We start from the raw sequence: 24,954 nt of genomic DNA on the forward strand, positions 1-24,954 counted from the left end.
GTAATCAGTGCTCCCCTTGAAAATTGAAAATTCTTAAAGACAATTCCTATTAAGGCTTCATACACACAAATTATTTTTACAACAAATGAACAATAACATATTTCTTTCAATGCTTTCTTTTTATCTCTATGTACAGCGAAACATTTTGAAAAAAAGCAATATATATTTATAAACCAGCACCCTACATTTACAAGTTTTTCCTTGTTTTTTTTTTGTAACAAAAATATTAGATTTCTTTTGATAGCCATAAAAGGGAGGAATTGAACAGTGGCATGTTAAGTTGAACATGATTTGAGTGGCACAAAGCTATTCCAGATAGAAAACTGAATCTGGAACCTCCATTCCATTCACAAATTCAAGAAATACAAAAAATGACTCCAGTGTATGGTGATTTTCCCCCCTCTCCTTTGGATGACCCGCGATTTGAGAGGGTTAGGATTTTCCTTAAAAAAAAACAACTCTGCAGTAGAAAGACCCCCCTCCACATTTCTCCTTAATCTGCATAACTTGACCATTCTCCCTGATATTTTGACTAAAATAAAAATCGCAGTGGGTGATTTCAAGTACAGTAAGCGCTTTAAGCTGGGGGTCACACTGGCAAACAAAGCATTTAACACCAACTGTTAGTTTAGAACAGTACAGGGTTCCCACAGAAATTTGAAAACAGAATTCCATGACTTTTCCATGACTAAATTGCTGCTTTCCATGACTTCCCGTGACGTCCCGGGAGTTATGTAGAATTTGGGATGGCAAAAAACTGGGAAAAAATGGAAATCATCAACACCAATTATAACAGCAGAGTATGATCACAGAGTATGAGAGTTGCGAGACACGACAAACGGGAAAGCTGCCATAGCCAAGAGGTAAATGCAATTTTATGACTTTTCACAAATTTTCAAATTCCCTGACTTTCCATGACCACAAATTTTTCCAGGATTTTCCATGACTATGGGAACCCTACACTATTGATAGCTCAATCACTATTTTTTCAAAACTCTCTGTACTAGGTTAGCCCATCAACTTTTGCTTCATAGTACAACTGATTTATATAATTCATTCACTGAGTAATTATTTGATGGTGAGCCTCCAGAAATCACTCTTACAAACCCTCCACAAAACCAACAAAAAATGGGTGAGAGGGTGGGTTCTTTTACAGATGATGAAGAACAACCCAAGGATCATTAATCAACACATTGCGAAGTATAATAAAAGGAATGACTGTACAGTAAAGAAAATAATTATAGATTACATTAATGTTCGGGGTCAGCACTATATATTTACCTGGTGAGATACAATCAAACTTTCCTCGTACCATCTCCACTTCCTGGGGAGTATTCCAGCCAGTCGCCATGTACGACCTACACAAGGCTGAGTCTCCTCTCATTCTCATCTAGCAGAGTTTCTTCTACTGATATGAAATACAAGTGGGGTCTGATATCAGGGGATCTCTGAGCTCGGAACGAAAACATGATCTACCGCTTCCTTTACAGTTACCCAAATCTCCCGACATATTGAGAATACAAACAAAACAATCACCGTGATATGAAATGAAAGATATTTCGGTTATATCCATCAACAAATAAGAGCGGAATCGCGTCACTCTCTTGATTAACATGTGTGAAAAATAGATATTTTCAGAATGGTTTTGAAGATAAGTACTGAGGATTTATCATAGCTTGAATTCCTTGTGACGAGGCATCCCATGAACTGTATACGTCAGTGTTACCATACTTATGCAAGCTTATACACATTTTACAAATCTTTAATACTCTCATCTCAGAGGTACACGATTGTTCTATCTGTAGATATTATATTTCTAGCACAGGTAGCTGGACATAAAATGGACACATCATCATGCATAAGGAGTCTCTTATAAATTGGCAAGCTCATTTTCTTGAATCAGAGGGAAACAACATGGACTAATGCAACATTTGTTATACTACCACCTCCACTTTCAAGAATACCACAATGCATTCTTGGGTATGTGGATAGGTGACTGAAAGAGGCTTGCATATAGCTGGAGAATACAACATCATGTCTGAAGGCCAAGCGTTTTGCTCTACGATGCAAGGGCTGGCAACACACAATATCTACACGTGCTGGACATACTCTTTGTCACTTATAAGTACATCTTGTGGTGATGTCTGAAATCCTCTAGTAATCACGATGATGGGTAATGGCAAGTAATGTATTCTCCATAGTTTGCGACAAGAAAGACGGATCATTGACGAGATCGACAACGCAGGAATACTGTTCGCTTCATTCGTAGCATCAAGAGGGCAATGATAAAGACATCTTTTTAAGTCTGTCCCGGACGATTCCGTTTTGCTCCAATCTGCATTGTTTGACATCTCCAGAGGATAAACGATGCTCTCTACAAAGAACTCTCAGGTAATCATTCTTGCCGATCCCCTACCTGCTACAATCACCAATGCCAGGTATACATCTTGAGATGTGTTAAGCATGTACAGCACTTCAAAAATAAATTGGATAACACCGTAACCGTGTAAAATTTATGCAACATATCTATGTTACCATTCAGATTACCACTTTCCTGTTATCACGAGAGGGGATTCAAAGTGTGATTACATTAGGATTTGATGTCACAGATGATCTGATGAATAATATAATTTGAATTGATCGTGGGGCTGAATTCTATGATTGATTGTAATAATCGTTGTGTATGATCAATCACAAACATCAGTCCAATAATCAATTGCTAAGCTATCTGTTACGAGGCCCAGGTGATGTTACACGGTTTGAACACATTAAGCAAAATGTTCCATCAGCATGCTTTACATAACTCCATTCAACCCAAAGAGATAAAGTGTATCTGTTTTTTAAGATAACCTTTTGCAGTTCCTCTTTCTCCTCAATACTAGCAACCAATCATGGAATAAGATTGGGAAAAAATCATATATGTACTGAAATTTTTTGAGGGTATCCAGTGCAGCATGTTTTGCAATTCCGAAACAAGAGCTAATCCTTGCTCTTCAAACTGGCAATGGAATGAAAACAAAATCACAATCTAAAATCACAAATTAGCATCTTCATTAAAACTTTGTTATCATTCATTTTAATATCCATTTTCTTCTCATTCAAACTATGCATGAAACATTGAGAAGTGTGGCCAATTTGAAGAACACAAACATACCTGCAATAATAGCAGGATGAGAAAGATCCAGTGTAGGAAATCATTCTAATTTTTAAGGGGCTATTTTTTTTTCCAACTCAAAGGTGATTGCTGAATTTTAGGGGTTATTTCTTTCTTTCCAATGGTATACCGTTTTGTGCAACAAGCAATTATGCTGCAAAAGCATTTTTTTCATTATTCTGCTGTGTGTAGAAAATTGATTTTCTAAGCTTTCTTGAATATTGTTGTGGCAGAATCATTGGGGCAACTTTATAAGAGATGGATTAAGGATTAAGTTTTGGAAATTTGCCCTCGTGTATTATTTAAGCTGGATAAATCAGAACTAAGTAACAGTATCTAGTAAATCTGTTACCCAAAGACATTTTCCATAAATCAAAGATTTTTTAACGCTATCAAATACTAATATAAGGTCTTCTTACACTGGAACAAATTCCCCTTATAGGGTATTTTTGGTTATCTTTCAAATTCCCCTCAGCACACAGTGCTGTGACACCTACTCCCTGTACAAATATACATCTTTTCTATTCATTTAGAAGCACCTATGCTTCTTACAAACAATCCTCAAGATATTCTCTTGATGCAGGAAACATCCCTCCATGCGCCTTTCCCCACACCTTTCACAGGTAATGTTCACCAATGGTTAACAAGTCACAGTCAACCTCTTATCCGCATGTAGGCACACCACAGCTGCATCGTCCCTTTGGACGAGTTTATCAACCTTTCGAGTCTCTCTTGGCTCAACTTCCTGATTCCATTTCTAAACTTCTTCCGCAAGGGCGATCCTAATTCTCCTTTCAAAAGTCCTCTCTGACAAGTTCCCTGCACACATGGCGTCTCACGGTTACAAACGAATTACAAAGTCACAAGCGAAGCTCATCTTGCTGCTTTGCAAAACCATTAAGCTTGGTGCTTGTGTTTTTTTTTATATCTCACAAAGCAGATCTCTACATAAAATGACAATAGTCAACAGAAAAAAAACAACAAGTTGTTCATGTAATTGAAAGACAAGGGCATCATCAATGATTGTCCACTGACACGGCCGTTGCCTGGTGAATCAATTGCTAGTATAATTGCCTACAAGCAGGAACTGACAAATGCTGCGTCTGGAAGCCACCTTTCCAACCAATCAAAAGTTGTGTCAATGCTACATTTTGGCATACCACATAAAGACATTTTAAACAAAAAAATTTCAGTGTCAAAGAAAAATCTATGCTGGTCCTCTCCAGAATTCATTCATTCATTCATCACTTCAAAACAAAGCACAGTTTTGAAAAATTCACCTCCACATCCGCAACATTATGATCATCTTAAGTAATGTTTCAATGTTGACAAATCACCGCTGCTACAGGTATAAAGTATACCAAACCCATTTTCCAATCAGTATAATATTCATTCCATCGTAGATTACGAAGTAACCTCAGCTCAAGTACTTTCACATGGATGAAAGTCGTAATAAAGTTGACTGTCCTGCTCCATGAAGGAAGACCAACCTCCAGTTGTGACAATTCCCATCGTTATTCCTCATTCTATTCGTTTAAAGTGCGAGCACTGTGCAGCTCAATTTTTTTGGCAAAGTAAACATTTCCACTACGAGAAGCAGGCCGAGCGAAATGTGTGCTGCCTTGCTCCCTCCATAGAAGAGGAAGCCAATGTTACTTGCTGGCAGGTTTATGATGGGGTGGAGATCTTCTACCCCCATACTCTCCCCTTCCTCTATGTCTACCTCCAGAGTAAAAGTGCCCGTCCCCTCCGTTCTGTTCCATCTTGGGACCCCGCCCATACCGCGGGAACCTCTGAGGCTTGGAATTCATCGGCTGCACGTGTGGCTGCGAGTTGGCGTGGTTGGAGAGTGGGGTAGACATGTTATTCACAGTTCTCTCATGGCTAGAGGAGTTTGAGTTCGGCATGTCTTTCGGACCGGAGGTCGGTGCAGTGGTTTTGTTACCGCTATTAGTTTTGGAAGGTTCTGGGTTCTCTGCCTGGTTGGCCTTGGCTGCCGACATCTTGGCAATGACTTGTGCATAGCTGAGCCTTGGTGGTGGTATACCATCCTAAATTGAAAGACAAGAAATGAAAGTGAAGAGGATTACCCCAAGTACAGACTGCACCTATTGCCTGAGGACCACTGAAGATTAAAATCAAACTTAATTTCCTTCTCATCTTCAATGCTAGGTATATTTTCTGGTTTGATATCATTTTGGTGAAGTTAAAAGTCTGACCGTGTTCAATAATAAGTTATAACTCTTTCTTTTTTTTAAACTAACTTCCCAATTTTCTCAAAAATTAGGAAGATATTAATAAAGCAATATCAACATAAAAAGAACAATTACAAGTAGTAGGGGGAATTAAAAGAAATTCTATTTATGATTCACTTTAATCTAAAATAACAGCTCCTTAAATGAGAGTGTCAGATCCATTCTTATTGATTATTAAAAAAAAAAATCATTGGACAACCAATGATTTTTTTTTAATATATATATATTAAGAATGCAATTATGACTTCAAGTAATTACACTGAACAGCTGAATAGGTACCCTTTCCATCGTAGAGAATGAAAATAATAATAAATAATAATTAACAAGTCTCATGAACTAAAAAGAAGTTTGACATTGCAAAAACTTAATTCGATTTATGCCTCTGCCTCCGTATTATACGACACACCCAACTACGACCTTTGGTCTTGTGATCACAAACATAGGACAGGACAACCCAAAACCCTAATGCCTAGGGCAACCAACTACAGTGGGTGGAGGTATGATTTTATATATGTATATCATATATTATCCATGCATCTGCATATGGATACAATTGGAAAAGAATCCATTTTATGTTGATAATTTTATATCTGCCCTTCTTTATCAATAAAATAAATTATGTAGAACATGAAAAGAGGGAGACAAACAAGAAAATGGAAATAAAGAGAAATATGCATGGGCAACACTACAAACACTACAGAAGGATAAAATGTAATGGTGGCAATTAGACTTCCGAGAGTGAAGGCAATGAAAGAAAATGATTGATTGAAGGCAAAAAAAAAAAAAAGGCTGCTGATGATCACAAGAGAGTAGGATTAAGGTTGTTGAAAAATGAGATGGAATTAACTTATTCCAAGACCTAAAATAGAAGCCACATGATCTTGGGATCATCACTGATGAATAAGAAGACCCAATTGAGATAACCTTCCTACGGATGCAGGGAAGGCTGGATACATACCGATGTCTTGACGGCTGCGACCTGGGCTGCCGCACTCGAGTTGCTGCTCCCTGCCAAAGCCGATGATCTCCCTGAGGCAGACACATGAGAGGCAGCAGAAGAGGTGGCTGACGTTGCCGTGCCAACCGATGATGTCACCGCCTGCGTTGCCATGGAAACAGACTTGGTGCATTCAGATGAGACTGGATGGATGCTGCTGCTACTGCTGCTGGTCTTGGATGCAGCAGGCGTTGCAGAGGAAGAGGAGTTGGTGGTCGTGGAGGAGGAGGATGGATGTGTGGTAGATGTAGCTGTCATGGATGCCCTAGAGTTGTGCTTGGTAGCAGAGCTGGTCGAGGATGCAGCCATGCTCCCATGAGCCGGAGATGCCTCCATCTTAGATGATTGCTTCTCCTCTGGGTCAGTCTGAGTGTACGACGATGTTTGCTTTTGCCTGTGAAGCAATCAGTGTCACAGGGTTAAACTATCTTAAAAAGGGGTGTTGCAAGAATTTAGTTCAAAATCGATGGCAAAAATCAAATCAGAATTATTAAATGATACAAGAAAAAGTCTCATCTTTAGCTAATCAATCTAAAATTCCTGCAATTTTAACATGAAGAGGATTTCTTTAATACTGATTGTAAATTTGTGTCCATAATTAACCAATGACTTCCACTCAATTCAACAAGCAATCTTTGAGTTCACCAGGCACTTTTGTGAGAAGCAGACTGGTACTCAATTACAAATTTACAATCACAATGAAATTAGAGACCTGAGATTGACTTTCAACTGATGGCAAACTTGCTCTCACCCCCCCCCCCCCCCGGAAATCAGGGGAGCGTTTCATGAAAGTTGTCAGCACTGACAAGGGCAAGTTGGCTTTCTCCGACAGGTACCATAGTAACAGTCAGAGGCAAGTGCCTCACAGCTGATCAAAACCAAGGATTTCACTGAAATTGTCAGCACCGACAATTTAGTAAGTGCTGACAACTTCCATGAAACACCCCCCCCCCCTTTATGACAAGCTTTGAATGTACATGAAATATTCTAACCCCAAACCATAAAAGAAGCTCTATCTGTTCATATAGACCACCTTTGTATCCATAAGGTGGTCTTCCTAGGTAGGTTAGACTATACCAGGGAATAATTTTCCTGGTATCGCATCGCAATTTGCTCCACATTTTTGAAAGACTGCTATGCATAAAAATTACTTTGTAGCATATTTTTACATAGTTGTACATTACTTAGCTTTTCTCTTATGACCAAAAATGCTATTCAAATTTGTAAAGCATAATTAATCCCTGCTATACCATATGTCTATGTCAGGCAGACCTCATTCACCGACTTACTTGGTATTTTGTGGAGTTGGTGGTGCCGGTTTAGGGGTAGGTGCGACCGATTTCTCGGCTTCCTTGCTTGCAGAGGATTGACTGGCTGTATTAGTTGAGCTGTCTTTAGTTGATGGCACTGGTACTGGCTTAGGTTCAACCGGTCTCGCAGCTCGCTGTCAAGGATAATATACACACTAAGATCTTCAATCACAAACAATGAGAGCCACATAACACAGAGCCTAGGTATTGATTGGAGGAGTGATTCATACAACTCATCAGCCCATATTCTGGGTTTAACTTAAATTCAGGTTTAAAGTTGTGGTTTAAGTATGGATAGCCAATTGTTACATAAATCATTACATAAATCACTAACAGTAAAAATATCATAGTTCAGCTCATTTGGCTCTCAAATCATTCTTAATTGTCTAGGAAGCATAAAAAGATGATTGACTTCACCATCCATGAATCGGGAAAGAGCACAGTAAATGTGAGAAACATACAACTTAATAAAAATGTTGACACATTTGTTGAAAAAATTATGACACTCTTGGATTTCCATAGAGTTACGATTGATTGGATCAATCATAACTCTTTGTAGACGGGGTCCAGATGTATATACATATTCTAATACACAATGTCGTCCCTGGCTTTCCATAGTTATGATCAATCACAACTCTCTGTAAGGACAGGCCTTGTACACACCTTGGGTTCCTTGAGACCTTTGACGACATCGGCCATTGGAGTCATACTCGGGGCTACGTCCTTGCTTCCTGAGGCCTCCTCCTTCTTCCCTTCTTCACCCCCATCCTCCTTGGAAGTTCTTCCAGGCAAAGGCGGAAACGATGCCAGATCAATCTTTGGAGAGGACGGTGTCTTGGTTGTATCCTTCTCCTTGGGGTCTCGACTTTCTTTGGTATTTGTACTGCTACTACCGGTGCCTCCTGCACTGCTCATGGTGCTGCTACTGGGATTACTGTTGCTACTGCTGGTGGTGACCGGGGTACCACTGGTGCTGTTGCTTCTTCTGCTTGGAGGGATGATGTCGTCATCTCGCCTCCGTCTATTCCGGAAGGTACTGTTATTAGAAGAGCTACTACTACTTAAAGGTCTCCTACGTGTTAGGTCATAATGACCACTGAGGCAGATTGAAAAGAGAGAGAGAGAAAAAAATCAATTTTCATTCTTCTTTTCATAATCACTTAAATCTTATGTTGACATACATTTAAAAATAGAATAAATGCATTTAATAATGACAATGAGATTGAATTTCTTAACTCACTTAATACAAAATTTCCTTTTCTTAGTACTTTCACAGAACAACTCACTGGCGAATGCATCAAAGCTTTCTGCACTGGGTCCTTGATGGATAAAAATCCTTGAATTACGAAAGCATTTTTTTTCCTTCATGTTGAACTAACAATTCTTATCAACAACAAAATAAGGATCAATAAGAAACGACTCCTGGAAAAAGGGGAAGGCAACATTTCAACGTTTTTTTCCACAGAACATTAAAAAAGGGAGAGAAGAAAAACCTACTATAACACAACAAGAGAGGTGGAAGATGGATTAGGCCGGATCTTCTCCACAACTTACCTATGACTCTGTTGTAATGAGGTACTAGTGCTGCCGATATGGGTATCATCGTTGAAATGCGGGTGTGGTCTCCTGGCGCCCTCCCTCCTCTTGGGGGCCAGGAACACCTCCCCTCCGCCTTTGTCCTCTTTCCTGTCCATCCGATCCAGTCTATCCAGCCTCTCCAGGGGTTCCTCCCCTCCCCGGGGGTAAGGTGGCATACGGGAGCTACTTAGGGGCATGGAGGGCTGCGTCGACCTGCGATGCTCGTGGGGGTGGTAGTGACGGGAGTGGTGTGACGGGAGGTTGGGGTCTAGTATACCCATCCGATCGTTCATACGGTGATCGTTCATCCGCAGCTCGGGAGTACTGGATGACCGAGGATGACTCTTAATGGTTCTATTTGATATACTGCAATTGTCAAACAACAACAGGGCCAATTCGTGAGATGTGTTTTCTTCTCTGATAACTTTGCAGAGAGAGTGAGACACCTAATATTTCTTATAAAAATAACAAAATAAGGTTTCTAGAAATTGGAAGCAACTGAATACATCCTCTCCACATAAACAATCTGTTTTTAGCATTGGCGAAATTCCCCACAGGCATCTGTTATTATTCAAATTCATTAAATACCAAATAGACTGTTTGAATGTGCAAGCCCTTAAGCTGCCATGATGTGGATGAGATGAAATAAAAATCTGTTTCAATGGATGATTCAGAATTTACACAACTCTTTTTTTTTGTTAATCCGGTGGTAGATAAATCAATTTCAAATATTGGGATAAAACTTAAGATTGGATGATTCTGGAGTGTAACAATGACCCTATACCAAAGCTTCACACTGACTTTCATCCTTCGTATCACTCCAAACAAGTCTAAGCCTTTTAAAATCAAGGGGGGGGGGGACATATTCAAAGATTTATTTGATCACCTTTTATTCTACAGAAAAACAATCGCATTTTCTTACATTTGCTCAAAAATTTCCTTTAAAATTCTTTCACTCCATACTTCATTTAAAGCGTATGTGTAAGGATAAATATGGATCTACAAACATTGTCATGAAGAGTTTAAATCTGCCAACTTAATCTAAACAAAAAGCAATATTGTTGATTGAATTGCATTACTTTTCTCAAAACATTTTTTTCCCCACTTCAAATGAAGATAAATTGTATTGACTTTTTCTTGCGATGTGAATTGTACAATTTTTCTTCAACCACAAAATGCAGTCATGAAATGATTAAGTTTTTTATATTCCCTCTCTTTCCTAAGCCCCATTCCATATAATTCCAATTCTCCTAACTTTGCCAGCCATGGCAACTTCCACGAAATCCTCGATTCTGATTGGCTGTTTCTCGCAACATGACCCCGTCAGTTTCTTACACAATCCGCAGTCAATAAGAAGCAAAATTTATCTTTCAATTATGACATTTTCTTTGGTGTGAATGAAAAGTTGATGACTTACACATGTGAATTCCTGGATCCCTGGTAACTATTGTGTCTACTGGTCTGTGTGTTGGTGGGTTGGTATTTCTGAGGGAAGGCACTGGTGGTCCCAAACTGTTGAGGCTGCTGTAAAACCACACACACACAAAAAAAAACACACATAACATATTTTTGTAGCTGAGTACATGAAGTTAAACAAACATGATTTCATGAGAAAGTCTTTGAAATCAAGCTAATCACCATATCATGGTACACTTAGATCTGGTTTCATTTGCATAAAGCTAACTCTGAATTCCAGAAATCCGAGCTGAAAAATGGCATTTATGATCACAAACACTGATAAGCACACATGGGACAGTATACTATCATTGCTTGGAATAAACGCCTTGCTGAAATGCATGTGGTTATTCTGTCAATTTCTCAGCAATTACATATTTTTTACCAGAATTATAAGGTCCATATTTTATCTATATATTTTTCATTTTCCTATCTCGTACAAATACTAAGTGTTAAAAAGAGGTAAATTGGTCTAAATGATAATGCCGCACCGATAAGAGGCACCAAAAATCTGCACCGCTTTGTCATATCACAATCTACATAAATGCTTTTGGGTCGACCTTGTTACCAGCCACAAATAACTATTTTACAAATAGTATTCCTCTCTTTTTTCCCCTACTTCTCACTGACTATCTGTCATCAGCAACGAGTCATCGTCAGCGGGGTAATCTACATCATCGAGGCAAAGATTAATGTCTAATCTCAAAGCAAAGAGTCTGGTAACCTTAAAAGTCACATGCGCTTTCAGTCCAATCCAGCATCATGTCACAACTTTCACACTCGAAAGCGAACTGATCATAATTCACCAGAAGATATCACTTTGTAAAACATGGATATCCGAGTTATATTTGCTTAAACATTGTAGCTTTTGTGAGGCTTCACTAACTGACATCGTGTCAGATAATGACGTGCAGAGGTCTTCTTTTAGCTGTTATGATGTCTTTCCTAACAATTTCATCAAAGGAAATATAGGGAAACACCCTGATATAATCCTAATTAAGCCTGGTATAATTAAAGACTGAGGTTTCATTGCCTGCTGAGATGACTCTGTAGACTTGAAACTTGCAACAAAGATGAACATGTGGCAAATATCTTTTTTAATTCCAATATTTTGTGGGTTTCCCCCCCTACATTATTTCATCATAATTTGAGCAAAAGAGAGATATAGTCAAGCCTACTGTAGCAACCACCTATATAAAAGGACAACCTATCTGTGAACACCACAAGTTTGGGTTTCCCTTAAAAAGTCACCCCCCCCCCATTAAAACACTTATTACAGAACCCTGTCTATAACGACCACCGGCTCATACAGACCACATTCTGTTTTCCCTCAGATGATCTTCAAAGTCAGGTATGTATATTTACATTTTTGAAAGACTGTACACCTTATGAGGCAATACAGAGCAGACAGAGAACTCAAAATGCTAATCAGAGCCAGTGAAATGTCACATAACAATCAAAGACACAGTCTCTATTTACTCTCAGTTTGTATTGCATTTAAGCAGCATGGGTTGTAAATGTAATGTATTTAGGCAAACTGCTGACAGTACAAAGTCACAATGCTCATACAATAGAGCAGGCTCTAAAAGATTCATGATGCAGTAAAAATATCTCAAACCAATAAAACGTATCTGCATTGAATAGAATGCTTGTAAAAGGATACTACAGTATCATAAAATATTTGATGGCGCAATGTCTCAGGCTTTGTAAATTGAAAAGAGGGTATTCTAACTGAAAGATGATTAATAACATTATAGGATGAATTATAAAAAAAAATTTCATCAATGAACTTTTCTCTTTTATAACGCAAGATCCGTCAATATCCCCAACTGAACAAGATCTAGGGCCAACTTCATAAAAGACTAAAAATTATTGTAACTACCAAGATTACATGGCTCAACCAAAGTCAATATTCCATGGTAGTTACCTACTACTACAGAGTTGCCATGGTCCTCAAAAGAACCATCGGAATTCTCATAGTTACCATAATGGTAAATTTACCATAGTCTGTATGCCTGTTATGCAATGGGCTTCTGTTGCGTTTCAGGCAATGTAATAACAGTCAAATGCACAGCCATCAGGTTTGCATGCATTTTACATATGGCAGTCTGAGATATACAACTTCATGAAAAATCAAAGACCATCCTTAATAATAATAATAGGCATTTGTATAGCGCCATCTATCGAGAAACAATCTATTTTGAGGCGCATTGTTATTATTATTATTACCCTGGCTTTAGCTCAAGCTGCCTTTCAGCGCTCGTGCATTCAAGGAGTATGATCCTACTGGGTACCCATTCACCTCACCTGGGTCGAGTGCAGCATTGTGGAAAAATTTCTTGCTGAAGGAAAACATGCCATGGCTAGGATTTGAACCCTAGACCCTCTGTTTGAAAGGCGAGAGCCGGAACCACTAAACCACGACGCGCCCACAAGTTTTCTATTTTTCCTTCAATTTCATATTTTTAATGAATCTAAAGGAATGTTTAGCCATGTCAGTTCATTTTTCCTATTCTTTATTCTGCAAAAATTGAACAATTATAGATCTATAGATTGAATGTTGTGAAATGAGAATGCTCTACAGTGGTTAAGCTTTTATCCTTATCTTAGTGGAGTAAAAAAAATATATATGCAATTAACGTTCAATAGAGAGTCACAACCTTTGAATGTTAAGAACCCACTGTACCTTTCATAAAAGATTTGGGGGAAACTGTGGAGTAGTGGTCCACTTGCACTCCCCCTATCAGTTATATTGTGACAACAAGAGGTAACAGTGACTCAGTTCGCGTTTTGCCTCCCATGCACAAGTGGTGCAGAAAGAAAAATGATAATGATTATAGTAATGATAAAGAATGCTGATACCTTACCTGACTTACAATAGCCTGAGGAGCTTCATAGTACGTCTGGCTCCACTGTGGCGGGACGTTGGCAGGGTAGTACGTGTACTGCTGCTGCTGGATGATTCCGTTGAGGGGCTGCTGAGCTGCTGCCGCCGCCGCTGCAGAAGGGGCGGTGGTGTACTGCTGGAACTGCGTTGGCTGGAATACTGCTGTCTGGGCCTGGGAGAAGTTACTTGTGGCAAGATGGTAGCCATTGAGCACCTTGGGTGCTGCTTGTGTGTAGGTGATCCTCTGCAAAGGCTTCGCTTTTATCCTTGCCTGGATGAGGTAACAAAGCAATTGTGTTTAAAGGGTTTCTCTTTTTTTCAATCAAGGAATTTCTGTCCTTTTACAAAAAAAAAAGATCTACATTTGACAATCTCCATTGCATCTCTCCATTCATGAATATGGGTATAAAATGGCAGGAAAAAATATTCCATGTACGCTGTGTGTGGTTACCTAGTCAAGCCAGAGAAAGTTTCATTTTATCCCCATGCTACTCCTCAATATCCACCTCATGTAAAAAAAATAGAAGATTTTGAAATAATTGGCTCCATCGCTCTTCTGGTCTCACCTCTCAGATGGAATTCAAGTTATGATTATTTGCTTTCACACTGGAAAAAACCTCGCAAAAGTTCTTAAAACATTGCAAATGACCTACTAACTTGTAGGCATCTTCTTTCCTTCTGTTTTTATGACAAGTACATTTTTTTTCTGATCAGACAAGAATAACGGGTGGGTGTTTGATAAAGCTGCGACCGGTACATTTACCAGTCACGCGTGGAGACATTCGTAACTTACAAACAGTATTATGAGACATCCATCAGATCAGACATGACCAAGGTTTATTCCTGATCAGTCACGTGTGAACACCTCAATCCTACAGTACAGTCACATTGGCACCTATCATGCTACTATCAATGACAGACAATGGGTCAGCATGGAGATGGTTTCGTCGGTGCCACTGTAGTACCGGTGTACCTTACCCCTCTCATTCACGGTTCCAGGACATTTGCTCCGGCGACAATTGCTTCGCTCTAAATTCCCCACACTAAATCAAAAGACTAACTTCAACTCTGGGTTTAACACTATACCCTAACCCTAAACTTAACATAAGACCCTATTGCAACCTTAACCGTACATCTTTGACCATATTAAGCCCGGAGTAATCGTCGCAGGAGCAGATGTCGCGTCACCCCCATTCACAGGTGATTCCAAACAAATATTAATCAAACCCCTGTAATAAAACCAGATGGGAAAATGAAACAAAGATAGATCTTACCATAATTGGTTTCCCTTGGAAGTGGCCAACCCGTTCCCGTAGATGTCTGTATGCTTTCTGGGCATCTGAGTCCGATTCAAATGTGATGTACCAGTTGTTGTTGTGAGCAAACTCACAGCTAACGAACTTGGGACATTGCTCGTGAGTAAAGAGGGCTTTTACATCCTGACAAAATAAAAAAAATCACAAATATTTCATGATAATCACCACACTTTACTTCGATTCCTGCATGCATTTCAGGATGGCTACATCGGTCTAAGAAGTCACACCAATACCAAAAGACGTCTTAAAACACAGATGCTCAGTGTGTCATCGTGCCAAATCGCTGTATTCAGTGCAGGTGTGAATGCATTTGGAAAATACACTGTCCATTGGAAAGAACGCTCAAATACATTTTCTTTTCTTTTTTTCAATCACATAATTCCATGTGATGTTGTTAGTATTGAAGGTAAAGAGAAATTTCATTAAATTTTGAACATTACAAAACATAATCAAAATTGAAAATAAAAACAAAATTCAATAAATTTTGTACATTAAAAGATTTGAAATAAAAAAAAACTTTAATCAAGTCCTTTAGGGCAGTGACTAACCTCGATTGGAGTAGTATCTGGGACCTCTCTTAAGATGACTGTACATCGTTTGTGATTCGGTCTAACCTTCTCTCCTTTCTCATCTACTTGAACAAGGGGTGATTCTGCAAGGGGGACAAGGAAAGGAAATCAAAATGAATATTGATAGTCATCTTTTTCAATAGTGATAATGGTGGTGGTGGTGGTGATGGTGATAGTGAAGACAAAGACGATATTGATGAAGATGAATGATGGTGGTGACAATGACAATGACATTGATGGTGGTGATGACAATGACGATATTGATGACAATGACAATAGCAATGATGATATCGATGATGATGATGATGATAATGACAATGATGATGATATTGATGATGATGATTATGACGAAGTAGATGATGATGATGTAGATGATGATGATAATGATGATGATTTTCAAAATAAATCCAACCCCAAAATACCTAGAGAATTCTAACAATCATTGCAGGAATCTTATATGAAATAATATTTCATATATTTCATAGTATTAAGAAACTAGTCTAATGTTTTATTTATTATAAAAAGTAAATAATTATGACAAACCAGATCATTTGTGCTCACTGAAAAAATAATATCAACACTTGGAAGTTGGAATACTTCTTCACATAAAGGTATTTATAAAATTTCAAATCTACCATATGGTACATTAGGCCCCATTTTGCGTAGCAATATGTCTGCCTTGTATGTGTACAAATAGAAAGGAATCCATGCATCATTTTCCCTACCAGTATTGCTTTTTTTAGTTTGACTGTATTCCCGATGAGAAATTTGCTATATTTGTATTGAATATCGTTGGCTGAAAATAACACAACCACCAAGCATGGGGAGACAAGATTTTACTCAAAATGCAAACGACCTCTTGTCAAGCACTGACCACAACTCCATCAAACTGCCCAAGAATAAGAGGACAGGCATCGCGGTTTCTATTTCTAGGAATTGATGGGACGCTATCTCTACCAATTATCATGTCTCCATCTCCACTCTCCCGTCTCTCTTCTCATCTCCCTGGTCACAATCAAACGTTGAGTCATTTTACATCTCATTAATAAACCATCCTGGGCCCGGTAACATAACGCTTAGAGATTGATTGCAAGGCTGACTTTCACGATTGATCATATACAATAATCAATCGTAGAAATCAACCCACGATCAATCTCTAAGCTTTCTGTAACAGGACACGGTTCTTCATCCCCTACGATGTTGTCTGGTTGGAGTCAGGGCTCGGGGGAGTGTTTTATGAAACATGCCCGTCACACATATTCACAGACAAAACTAATTTTGGCAAATGAGACAAAGATTTTGGTAGCTTATAACAGGGGTAAACGATGAAACACTTGATGAAACGCTCCCCGGGGTAGTGTTTCATAAGACATCTTGTCAGTGAATTGCTCTACGCCAATCAGTTGCAAGGATTTCAGCTGCTTGATATTAGTTTCATGAAATACTCCCCAGATTTTTTTTCTTCTGGCTTTATGAAGAGGATGTGCATTTAAAGGAAACCAAAACCCAAGATGAGAAGCAATCTTATTGGAAAGAGTAAAACAAGAGGAATAATTTAAAACAAGTTTCATCAAAATCGGTTGTGAAATAAGCAAGTTATGGATGTTTCAAAAGCCTTGTTGTACTTCCTATGGGGATCCTCAAATTGGCAAACATGCTTCAAAATGGCTGATTTTGTGGACAACTCTCCATTTGTTTTGTACACAATATTTAAGATTTTCCCTATTATCTTTAAAATAGCATATTCCCTCATTCTGAGCATAACATGTGTCATGGGAAAATATAATTCACACCACATATGTCAAGGTCAAGAGGAGGAGTTGATGTGAAATATTTTAAATAAAGGGGAAAATCTGAAAATCTGTATACAAAACAAATGGAGGGTTGTCCACAAAATCAGCCATTTTGAAGCATGTTTTCTAATTTGAGGATCCCCATAAAAAGTACAACAAGACTTTTCAAATGTCCATAACTTGCCTATTTCACAACCAATTTTGATGAAACTTGTTTTTTTAAAACTGTTCCTCTTGTTTTACTCTTTCGATAAGATTGCTTCTCTTATTGGGTTTTGGTTTCCTTTAATGCGGACCTCCCGCTCCCAAACCTATTCATTCGGGGGGGGGGGGGGGCATCAAAAAGTGTTATGAATAGTATAATGGAACAGTAGGCCCCCTAAAAGAGGGTCAGACCACATCATAAATTCATTTGCGTAGCCCAGCACTTGACTGCAGTGATGTTAATAACCAATTTATCAAATTTGAAGTTCCAATCATTGTGATTACTTTTTAAATATTCATGATATTTTCCTCCTTCTCCGTCCATTATTTTGTATTCATTAGGTATTATGACTATATTTTTATTATGAAATTATTTTGTATATAACTAAGTAAAACATTTTATATGATGTATTTTATTACTTTACAGAAATAAAAATGAATTCAAACCTGGCTGGTTCGCTTTTTTAATGGGAGGGGTGTGCTTTCAGTTTTTCTTCACTGGTTACATATTTTTGCCTTTGAGTTATAAATTCCATTTATTTTATTCATGCTTTGTCCTCCTGATATTATTCATCACTAAGAATTATCAAAACCAATCCTCTACCAAACATGACTTGGGATATTTTTTCATTGCGGATACCCCTACATGCTACATGCAATCCTAAATATATTTCTGGTGTGCCCTCGAGTCAGAGGACATTAGGGAGATATTAATATTTTTGTATATGACAAACAAGGGAGAGTTTCCTCAGGATAACTACATACTCCACATAGGCCCTGTAACACAAAGTGCAGCAATTGATATTAGGGCTCATTTCTGTGATTGATTGCATTGACTATTGTGTATGATCAATCATAAAAATTAGCCCTATGATCCATCACAAAGCTTTGTTAGAGCTCAAATCACTGATTCAAGCATGAATTTGTAAATGAATTTTTGAAGATTTCATCTTCCCTTTATAAAATTATCATCAATCTGTGGCATAGTGAGGCTCCATCAGCCCAGGTTTGCTCAAACTCAACAGCCAACCAGCCTTGCTCAAATCGTCTGTTGTATAGCATGCTCTTTGTTTTTTTAATGAAGCCAAAGTAGACTCTGGGATCGTTCTGGGGAGAAAACCTGCAATTGTATCTTTACTACAAACTGCTAGAGGTGATTCTGACACTGATTGCTACCCGAGATCTTTTTTTTTTGGTACCTCTAAATGAAGGATTCATTCATAATTCATTACACATGTCATAATCCACTGAATATCACAATACATTTAATATTTTCTCCAGTAATCTCTTAATCTGGCTACTTCAATTCTTTGTTTGTAATTATTCTATTTCTCTTACAAAAAGGTTTCTTAAATTTGAATCTCTTCTGTCTAAACCATATATATTTCTATTAAGCAACATTTTATAGATACATCAAAAGGCGACTGTCATGGTCATATCCATGTTTTTATCGATATTTATTTTTAGTAAACAAAAATTATTCACATGAATTTCAACACTGAAAGTTCCCAAGATCACATTTTGAAAAAGTGGAACGCCTTTGGCAGTTTCGCCTGCATTACATGATTCAATATAGCAGCAGTGCTGACTTTGAAAACAATTAAAAAATTTAAAAAAAAACACAATTGATATGATAATAAAATACTATGTTCATTGTCCCTAAATGAGCTTTGACCTAGATCATGTGACCCAAGACTCGTGCAAAACAATTAAGTGATACTTGTAACTCTTTATTAAACAGGCCCCAGATTTTTTTTAATAAAATTTTTCAGTGTTGTCTGTTTGATTTTTCTCTTTTTCTTTAAATCAACTTTTTATAGCGGTGGACTTCCCTTACGATTGAATCTTATCAGAATCCCATTCTGGTGCTTCCAGTTTAATAGAATACCTTTGGATCAATAAAGAATATAATTGATCAGTACGGCCATCTGCACCAGCCCGAGTTTTCAAATTAGAGCGCTACTTCTGATCCGGCAAATTATCCCGATCTGGACAATCTCGAGATTATTTGTAATGGAGACGCAATTATCGTGCTAGTTCGCATGATTAATCTCGAGATTGCAAGTCAACTTGGGATTATTTGCAAAATAGCATTATCCCGCTAATTCGCAGGTGTGGACGCACTCCGGATTATTTATTCACGGTGTCAGACCATAATGCATCGATGCCTCGCTCGAGCAGGAATCGCTCCTCTTGGTTTCTTAAATCTCGAGATTAATCACAAAGAGGGCCGATCGGGCTAAAATCTTGAGATTGAGCTAACTCGGGCTGGTGCAGCACCACCTAGTATCGTCTCTATCTGATATACTCACCCCTCAGTACATCTATTACTAGCGGCAATTCATGGGTTAGTTTGGTGACCGCATTGAAGCTGGCTATCGTTTTGATGGTCACATACTGGTCTGAGTCCATCTGTGATTGGAGATATCTGTCATTGGCCAGGTTCTCCCTGCATGAGAATAAGAACAAAAACCTAATGAATAGACGGATGTTTGAAAATTACCTGTTTTTTTATTTCAGATTTGAGCTGTAATGAAATAGGTTTTATCCAAAATGATATCAAATGATAATCAATGATGACTTTACCAGCTACTATGACAATATGAATATGGATGAGAAGAGTAAGATTTGAGGGATTTCTGCTCTTTTGGAGGGGGGGGGGGGAAGTTTTCATTTTCTTATTTTTTTCATTTTGGGGTCCTTTCATGCAGAACAGTTTTAGTCTGCTCTCACATTTCTCCCCATGTAAGCTTTAAATTCCCTGCTTCCCCTACATCAGAGAGGGGTTTATGTTTGTAAATATTGAGTCATTCATTAGTAAGCGTTAATCACCCTGTATCAAAATCTGGCAATGACCTCTCCTCTGTAACATGAGTTGTCTCCAATCATTGACATAATCATGTGTTTGCCCGTGTGTGTGTGTACATGGGTGCCTGCATGTATTGAGAACAATTGGGTGCAACAGATACACACACACGTTCAGATCGGCAGGAAATTCTGCATTCTATGCCTTGATGACTGTACAGCGCAGGGTTCATCTGATCTCCATATGGAAAAGAGGAGGGGGGGGGGATGAAACTCTTCTCATTTTTCCAAGGGGGGAATGCTGACGTTTGTTTTTCCCATGTTTGATACTGCCACAACCTTGCGGGGAAATGTGCAAAGTGGGGATTCCGAGTGCATGAACAAATTGCAGTTGCACCATATGTTTACCGAGATAGCATGCATGTCCCGAGCATTACAGGCGAGAACAGTTGAACATAACTTCGTTTAAAGGAACGATACAGGCAAACATTTGTATGCTATTCTTGAGTCCCACTGAAAACCCTGTAACAGTCTGTAGTCAAAAGGATCCTGACACAAGTTTGAGAAAATAAATTGAATGACAATGTTTCAACGTTTTAAAATAATTTGCCTAAACGTAACTGTACACTGTAGTATATGCATGAAATTTAATATTTCCTTCTATTTTGAACTTTGTATATATATATGGTATACACTTGTGTGAAAGAATATCTCCATTTGTGGATCTATAAACAATACCACGATGACAGCTTGGGGGTCCTTTAAGTTTTTACTAATCATAATCGTGAGTTGACCTTTTTGCAGGTCACTTGACTAATCATATTCATAGCACCTTGGACACGTCTCCTTTCAATAAAAAGTGGAGAAGCTGCCACATCTAATTCTTAACGGCCAATGTTTTTTTACACAGAAGTGAATCGTCGGCCACGTCAAAAATTCTGCACTCTCAATCTCCCTAATGCATTTGATCTTATCTAGATTGGGTGTCCACAAATACTCTCTACCATTGGTGCTTTATGCATGTTCACACCTAAAGGAGGTGCTTTAGCACCAACTGATGAAAAAAAATTGCTTTTTTGCTCACACAGCGTAAAGCGAGTAATGTGACTTGCAATATCCACGAAAAAGCAAATACCTGCAATACACATGTAATTTTCAAAATAAAAGGAACTTTCGATTGAATTGCCAAAAGGTTGCTGGAATATTGAAGTGTAAAACAAACTGCCACCACTTTGTGTACAAGAAGAATGTGCATCATCTGCTATGAAGAAGTATTGTTTTAGGATTACAACTACAAGAACTTTATCTGGTTGAGTCTGGGTGTTAATGCGTGAAATGAATTAGCGGGACTCCAGGCGATCATTCTATTAACAATTTTGTTCAACAAGTTGTCAGATCTAGCAACTTTCCTTGATTTTGAACTGGCTGAGAAACACTTTTCCTATGGTTACTGTCGGATAATACTGGATTTGTCGGATAAAACGTCCAAGTCCTTTCATGAAATGCTCCTCAGGGCATGAACAGGTATTTTCACGGTGTGGGTGGGTGTGAGTACGCCTAATGTGGTCAATCCCTATGTGGTCTTACAGGATCAAAACCTACTCCTCTATGAATGAATAACAAGGCGCAGAAATATATGTACAAGATTAACGCTATAAGAGGTCATCACTAAGCAATATCAGTGAAGAGTATTGGAAGTGTGTTTATGAAGTACACTTTACCACTACAAGCGAATGAAGTTGCTGTATATGCAAGTCTACTGCAATGTGTGTGTGTCTGTGTATCAACCAGATATGATTACATCTGGGAACGACCTTTGTCATAATTCAAACGACGACTTGACCGGGGCTCGAAACTCTGCATCAATTTGTAACTTCCCCAATGAGCTTGGATTACAGACGCACGCCACAATGGCCAGTTGATGTGTGCATGTACTCTTTATACGTCGACATCAATGTCAAATAATTGGCTAAATCAAAGCATTATTTCAGACCAGAAAATGCAAAGCGTGTGTTTACAACACCTTCTTAGTCGAATTTCACTTAAGTTGAACAGATTTCTATGGTCCCAAGAGGCCGAGTCTCCTGAATTTGCTCCAATACCTGGACCGTCTAGACTAAATCCAAATAATACCCCTTTCATAAACCCAATTATGCGGCTAATAGCAGCATAATTTGGTCATAAAATCGGAGGAGGACCAGAGTTATCCGCATTATTTTTATGCTGCAATTATCCGCATAATAGCAGCATCGGGACCAGATTTTGACTTTAAGAACGCATTTCAAAGTAATGCGGATAATTGCCATGGTGCGGTCACAAGGTCACCCTTCTCCAACACAACCGCATCGGAGGGGGTGTGTGCGGTTGCCATGACGATTATCCGCCTTTTTTCAGGACGGGCGCTCGTAAAAATAGTGCAGATTATTTTCGGAGTTTGTGAACGCAATTTTTATTGAATTATCCGCATTACTCTTAGGCGGCTAATTGGAGGATGGGTTTATGAAAGGGGTATAAGAGTTACAACAGTTCAATATTTTTTTTAGCAAATACATAAACAAAATAATCAGAATGCATAAACTCAAGACTAATTTGGTCTTTAAAATACTTGCAAATGCAGCGTAAGCTTTTTCTGGTGACATCATGAGCCTCCGCTGATCACGTGCAGATTATATGAGATAATATTCTTAACCAAAAGAAAATCTCATGGGCTAAATTACTATGGTTTGGTCCTATTATCTATCACCTTTAACCACTAGTCAACCCTTCCTAATCCAATACTGTTATCATCTGTCTTTTGATAAGTGATATAAACAGCATGTTCAGACAAAGCAAAATGTGTTTAAAATGCGCTGTTCTCTCCTTTGAATGTGAACATGCTTGGGATATACATGTATCAAAGTTTGCTAAAATTAGATCAGCTTGGCCCAACTGTAGTTCGACAAAATGTGCATTTATTCAGCTTGTAGTTTTACACTGATAAAAATTTGCTAAATTGCAATCGCATTTTAAACAATCAATCAGAGCGAAATAAGGTAGTTTGAACACAATATGAAAAGCAAAGGATAGCTAGGCTTATCATTCACTCATAAAAGTCTACTGTACTCTTGTCTCATACATGTACTGCATTTTTTTTAACAATGAAATAAACTGGGTTTTTATTAGGGTGAGGAGAGGGGTTGAACTGCAATATTTCTAGGGCTCAATAGGTGGTTTCAAACCGCCTCGATCATGAGAATCCCCGTTACATTACGATAACTTTTTAAGGCTAAAAAATACCCATTAATTATTCCTGCATTCACACCGCCCCGAAACATACCCTTCGGGTTAAGTTCCTGAAGTTACGAGCATGCGCAGTATGGTCTGATAAGCGGGCAAGGCGCAAGATTCAAAATCACTAGCTCAGCAGCCACCCACGGCGCCCGCGCCCAACTACACGCTGGGCTAAAAGTTCCTGTAAATTGCTTTCACATTGCCAAAATACCTGCGACCTTGGAAAAATCCCCGCGAAAGTTCTCGTAATTTTGACAAGTACCTACTATTTAGTGGGTATTTTCTTTCGGGAGATTACACATAATTTGCTTTCACATTGCCAATATTACTGGTATTTTCTGATCGGGGTAAATTTCCCGATCAGAAAATACCTGGAACTGACGAACTTCAAGGCGGTCTGAAACCACCTAAAGCAACTCCGCTGAATTTCTTCTCCTGGATCCAATAAAAAAAATGTTTCAGCCATCTACATGTATGCAGTCATTAGCATAATTGTTTCGGTTCCATTCAGGCGCACAATGGAAGTCCATTTAGATAATCATATCTCACAACCAGGATATATTAATGATGAATTTATAATAAACTAAATAAACAAATTTCATTATTCTCAAGCCTACTATAGTGTGTAAATCACTTAAAGGCCAAATCTGATAAATAATGACTTCAAAGGAAGGTAACAGTCAGTAAAATATATCAACAGTAATGTAAGATAACAAAACAAGGATTTTCAGGGCGGATCCGTAGGTCCTTACTTAATCCGCAAGTTCACCCCAGAAAATTTTTGATTTGAATAGATAGAGAAAAATCAAACTAGCATAACGCTAAAAATTTCATCAAAATCTGATGTAAAATAACAAAGATGTGAAATTTTAAATTTTCGCTTATTTTTCACAAAACACAGATATCTACAACTCAGTGACGTGTAAATGAGACAGACGATGATGATGTCACTCACTTCTTGTTTCTAATTGTTTGAATAATAAATATTTTATTTCTAACAGATTTGACAGTAAGGACCAACTTGACTGATCCATATAGTATTAAACAATGTTAATTCCACATGTTCAGGGAGGAATTAATTGTTTCATTTGACAATGTTAGAATATTTCATATTTCAAATAATAACATACAAAAGAAATAGTGAGTGGATGACATCATCAGTCTCCTCATTTGCATACCAACCAGGATGTGCATATGACTGTTTCGTGAAATTAAGCGAAACTTTAAAATGTCATAATTTTTTTATTTTACACCCGATTTTGATGAAATTTCTAGTGTTATGGTTGTTGGATTTTTCTCTTTTTATTCATATCAAGTTTTTGTTTGGGTGGACTTGTCCTTTATAGGTAAATTCCAGTTCT

General features: G+C 38.2%; 1 protein-coding gene across 2 annotated transcripts in view; it reads right to left on the minus strand.

Annotated features, from left to right (window-relative positions):
- Positions 1-432: 432 nt before the first annotated feature.
- The window catches only part of LOC129266512 (la-related protein 4-like), a 48,796-nt gene continuing 24,274 nt past the window's right edge, over positions 433-24,954 (minus strand). Inside the window, exons 5-14 of one of the 2 annotated variants that reach the window (XM_064101676.1) lie at positions 19,831-19,967; positions 15,501-15,604; positions 14,911-15,075; positions 13,617-13,907; positions 10,712-10,818; positions 9,271-9,660; positions 8,380-8,812; positions 7,696-7,850; positions 6,368-6,800; positions 433-5,205 (exon numbers count right to left, since the gene is read on the minus strand). In XM_064101676.1, coding sequence (XP_063957746.1) covers positions 4,807-5,205; positions 6,368-6,800; positions 7,696-7,850; positions 8,380-8,812; positions 9,271-9,660; positions 10,712-10,818; positions 13,617-13,907; positions 14,911-15,075; positions 15,501-15,604; positions 19,831-19,967 — 2,614 coding nt within the window. In that variant the 3' untranslated portion in view covers positions 433-4,806. The remainder of the gene's footprint in view (positions 5,206-6,367; positions 6,801-7,695; positions 7,851-8,379; positions 8,813-9,270; positions 9,661-10,711; positions 10,819-13,616; positions 13,908-14,910; positions 15,076-15,500; positions 15,605-19,830; positions 19,968-24,954) is intronic. The other variant, XM_064101682.1, reaches the window with a different exon arrangement.

Source organism: Lytechinus pictus, chromosome 1 (genome assembly GCF_037042905.1).
Source record: "Lytechinus pictus isolate F3 Inbred chromosome 1, Lp3.0, whole genome shotgun sequence".
Taxonomy (NCBI): Eukaryota; Metazoa; Echinodermata; class Echinoidea; order Temnopleuroida; family Toxopneustidae; genus Lytechinus; species Lytechinus pictus.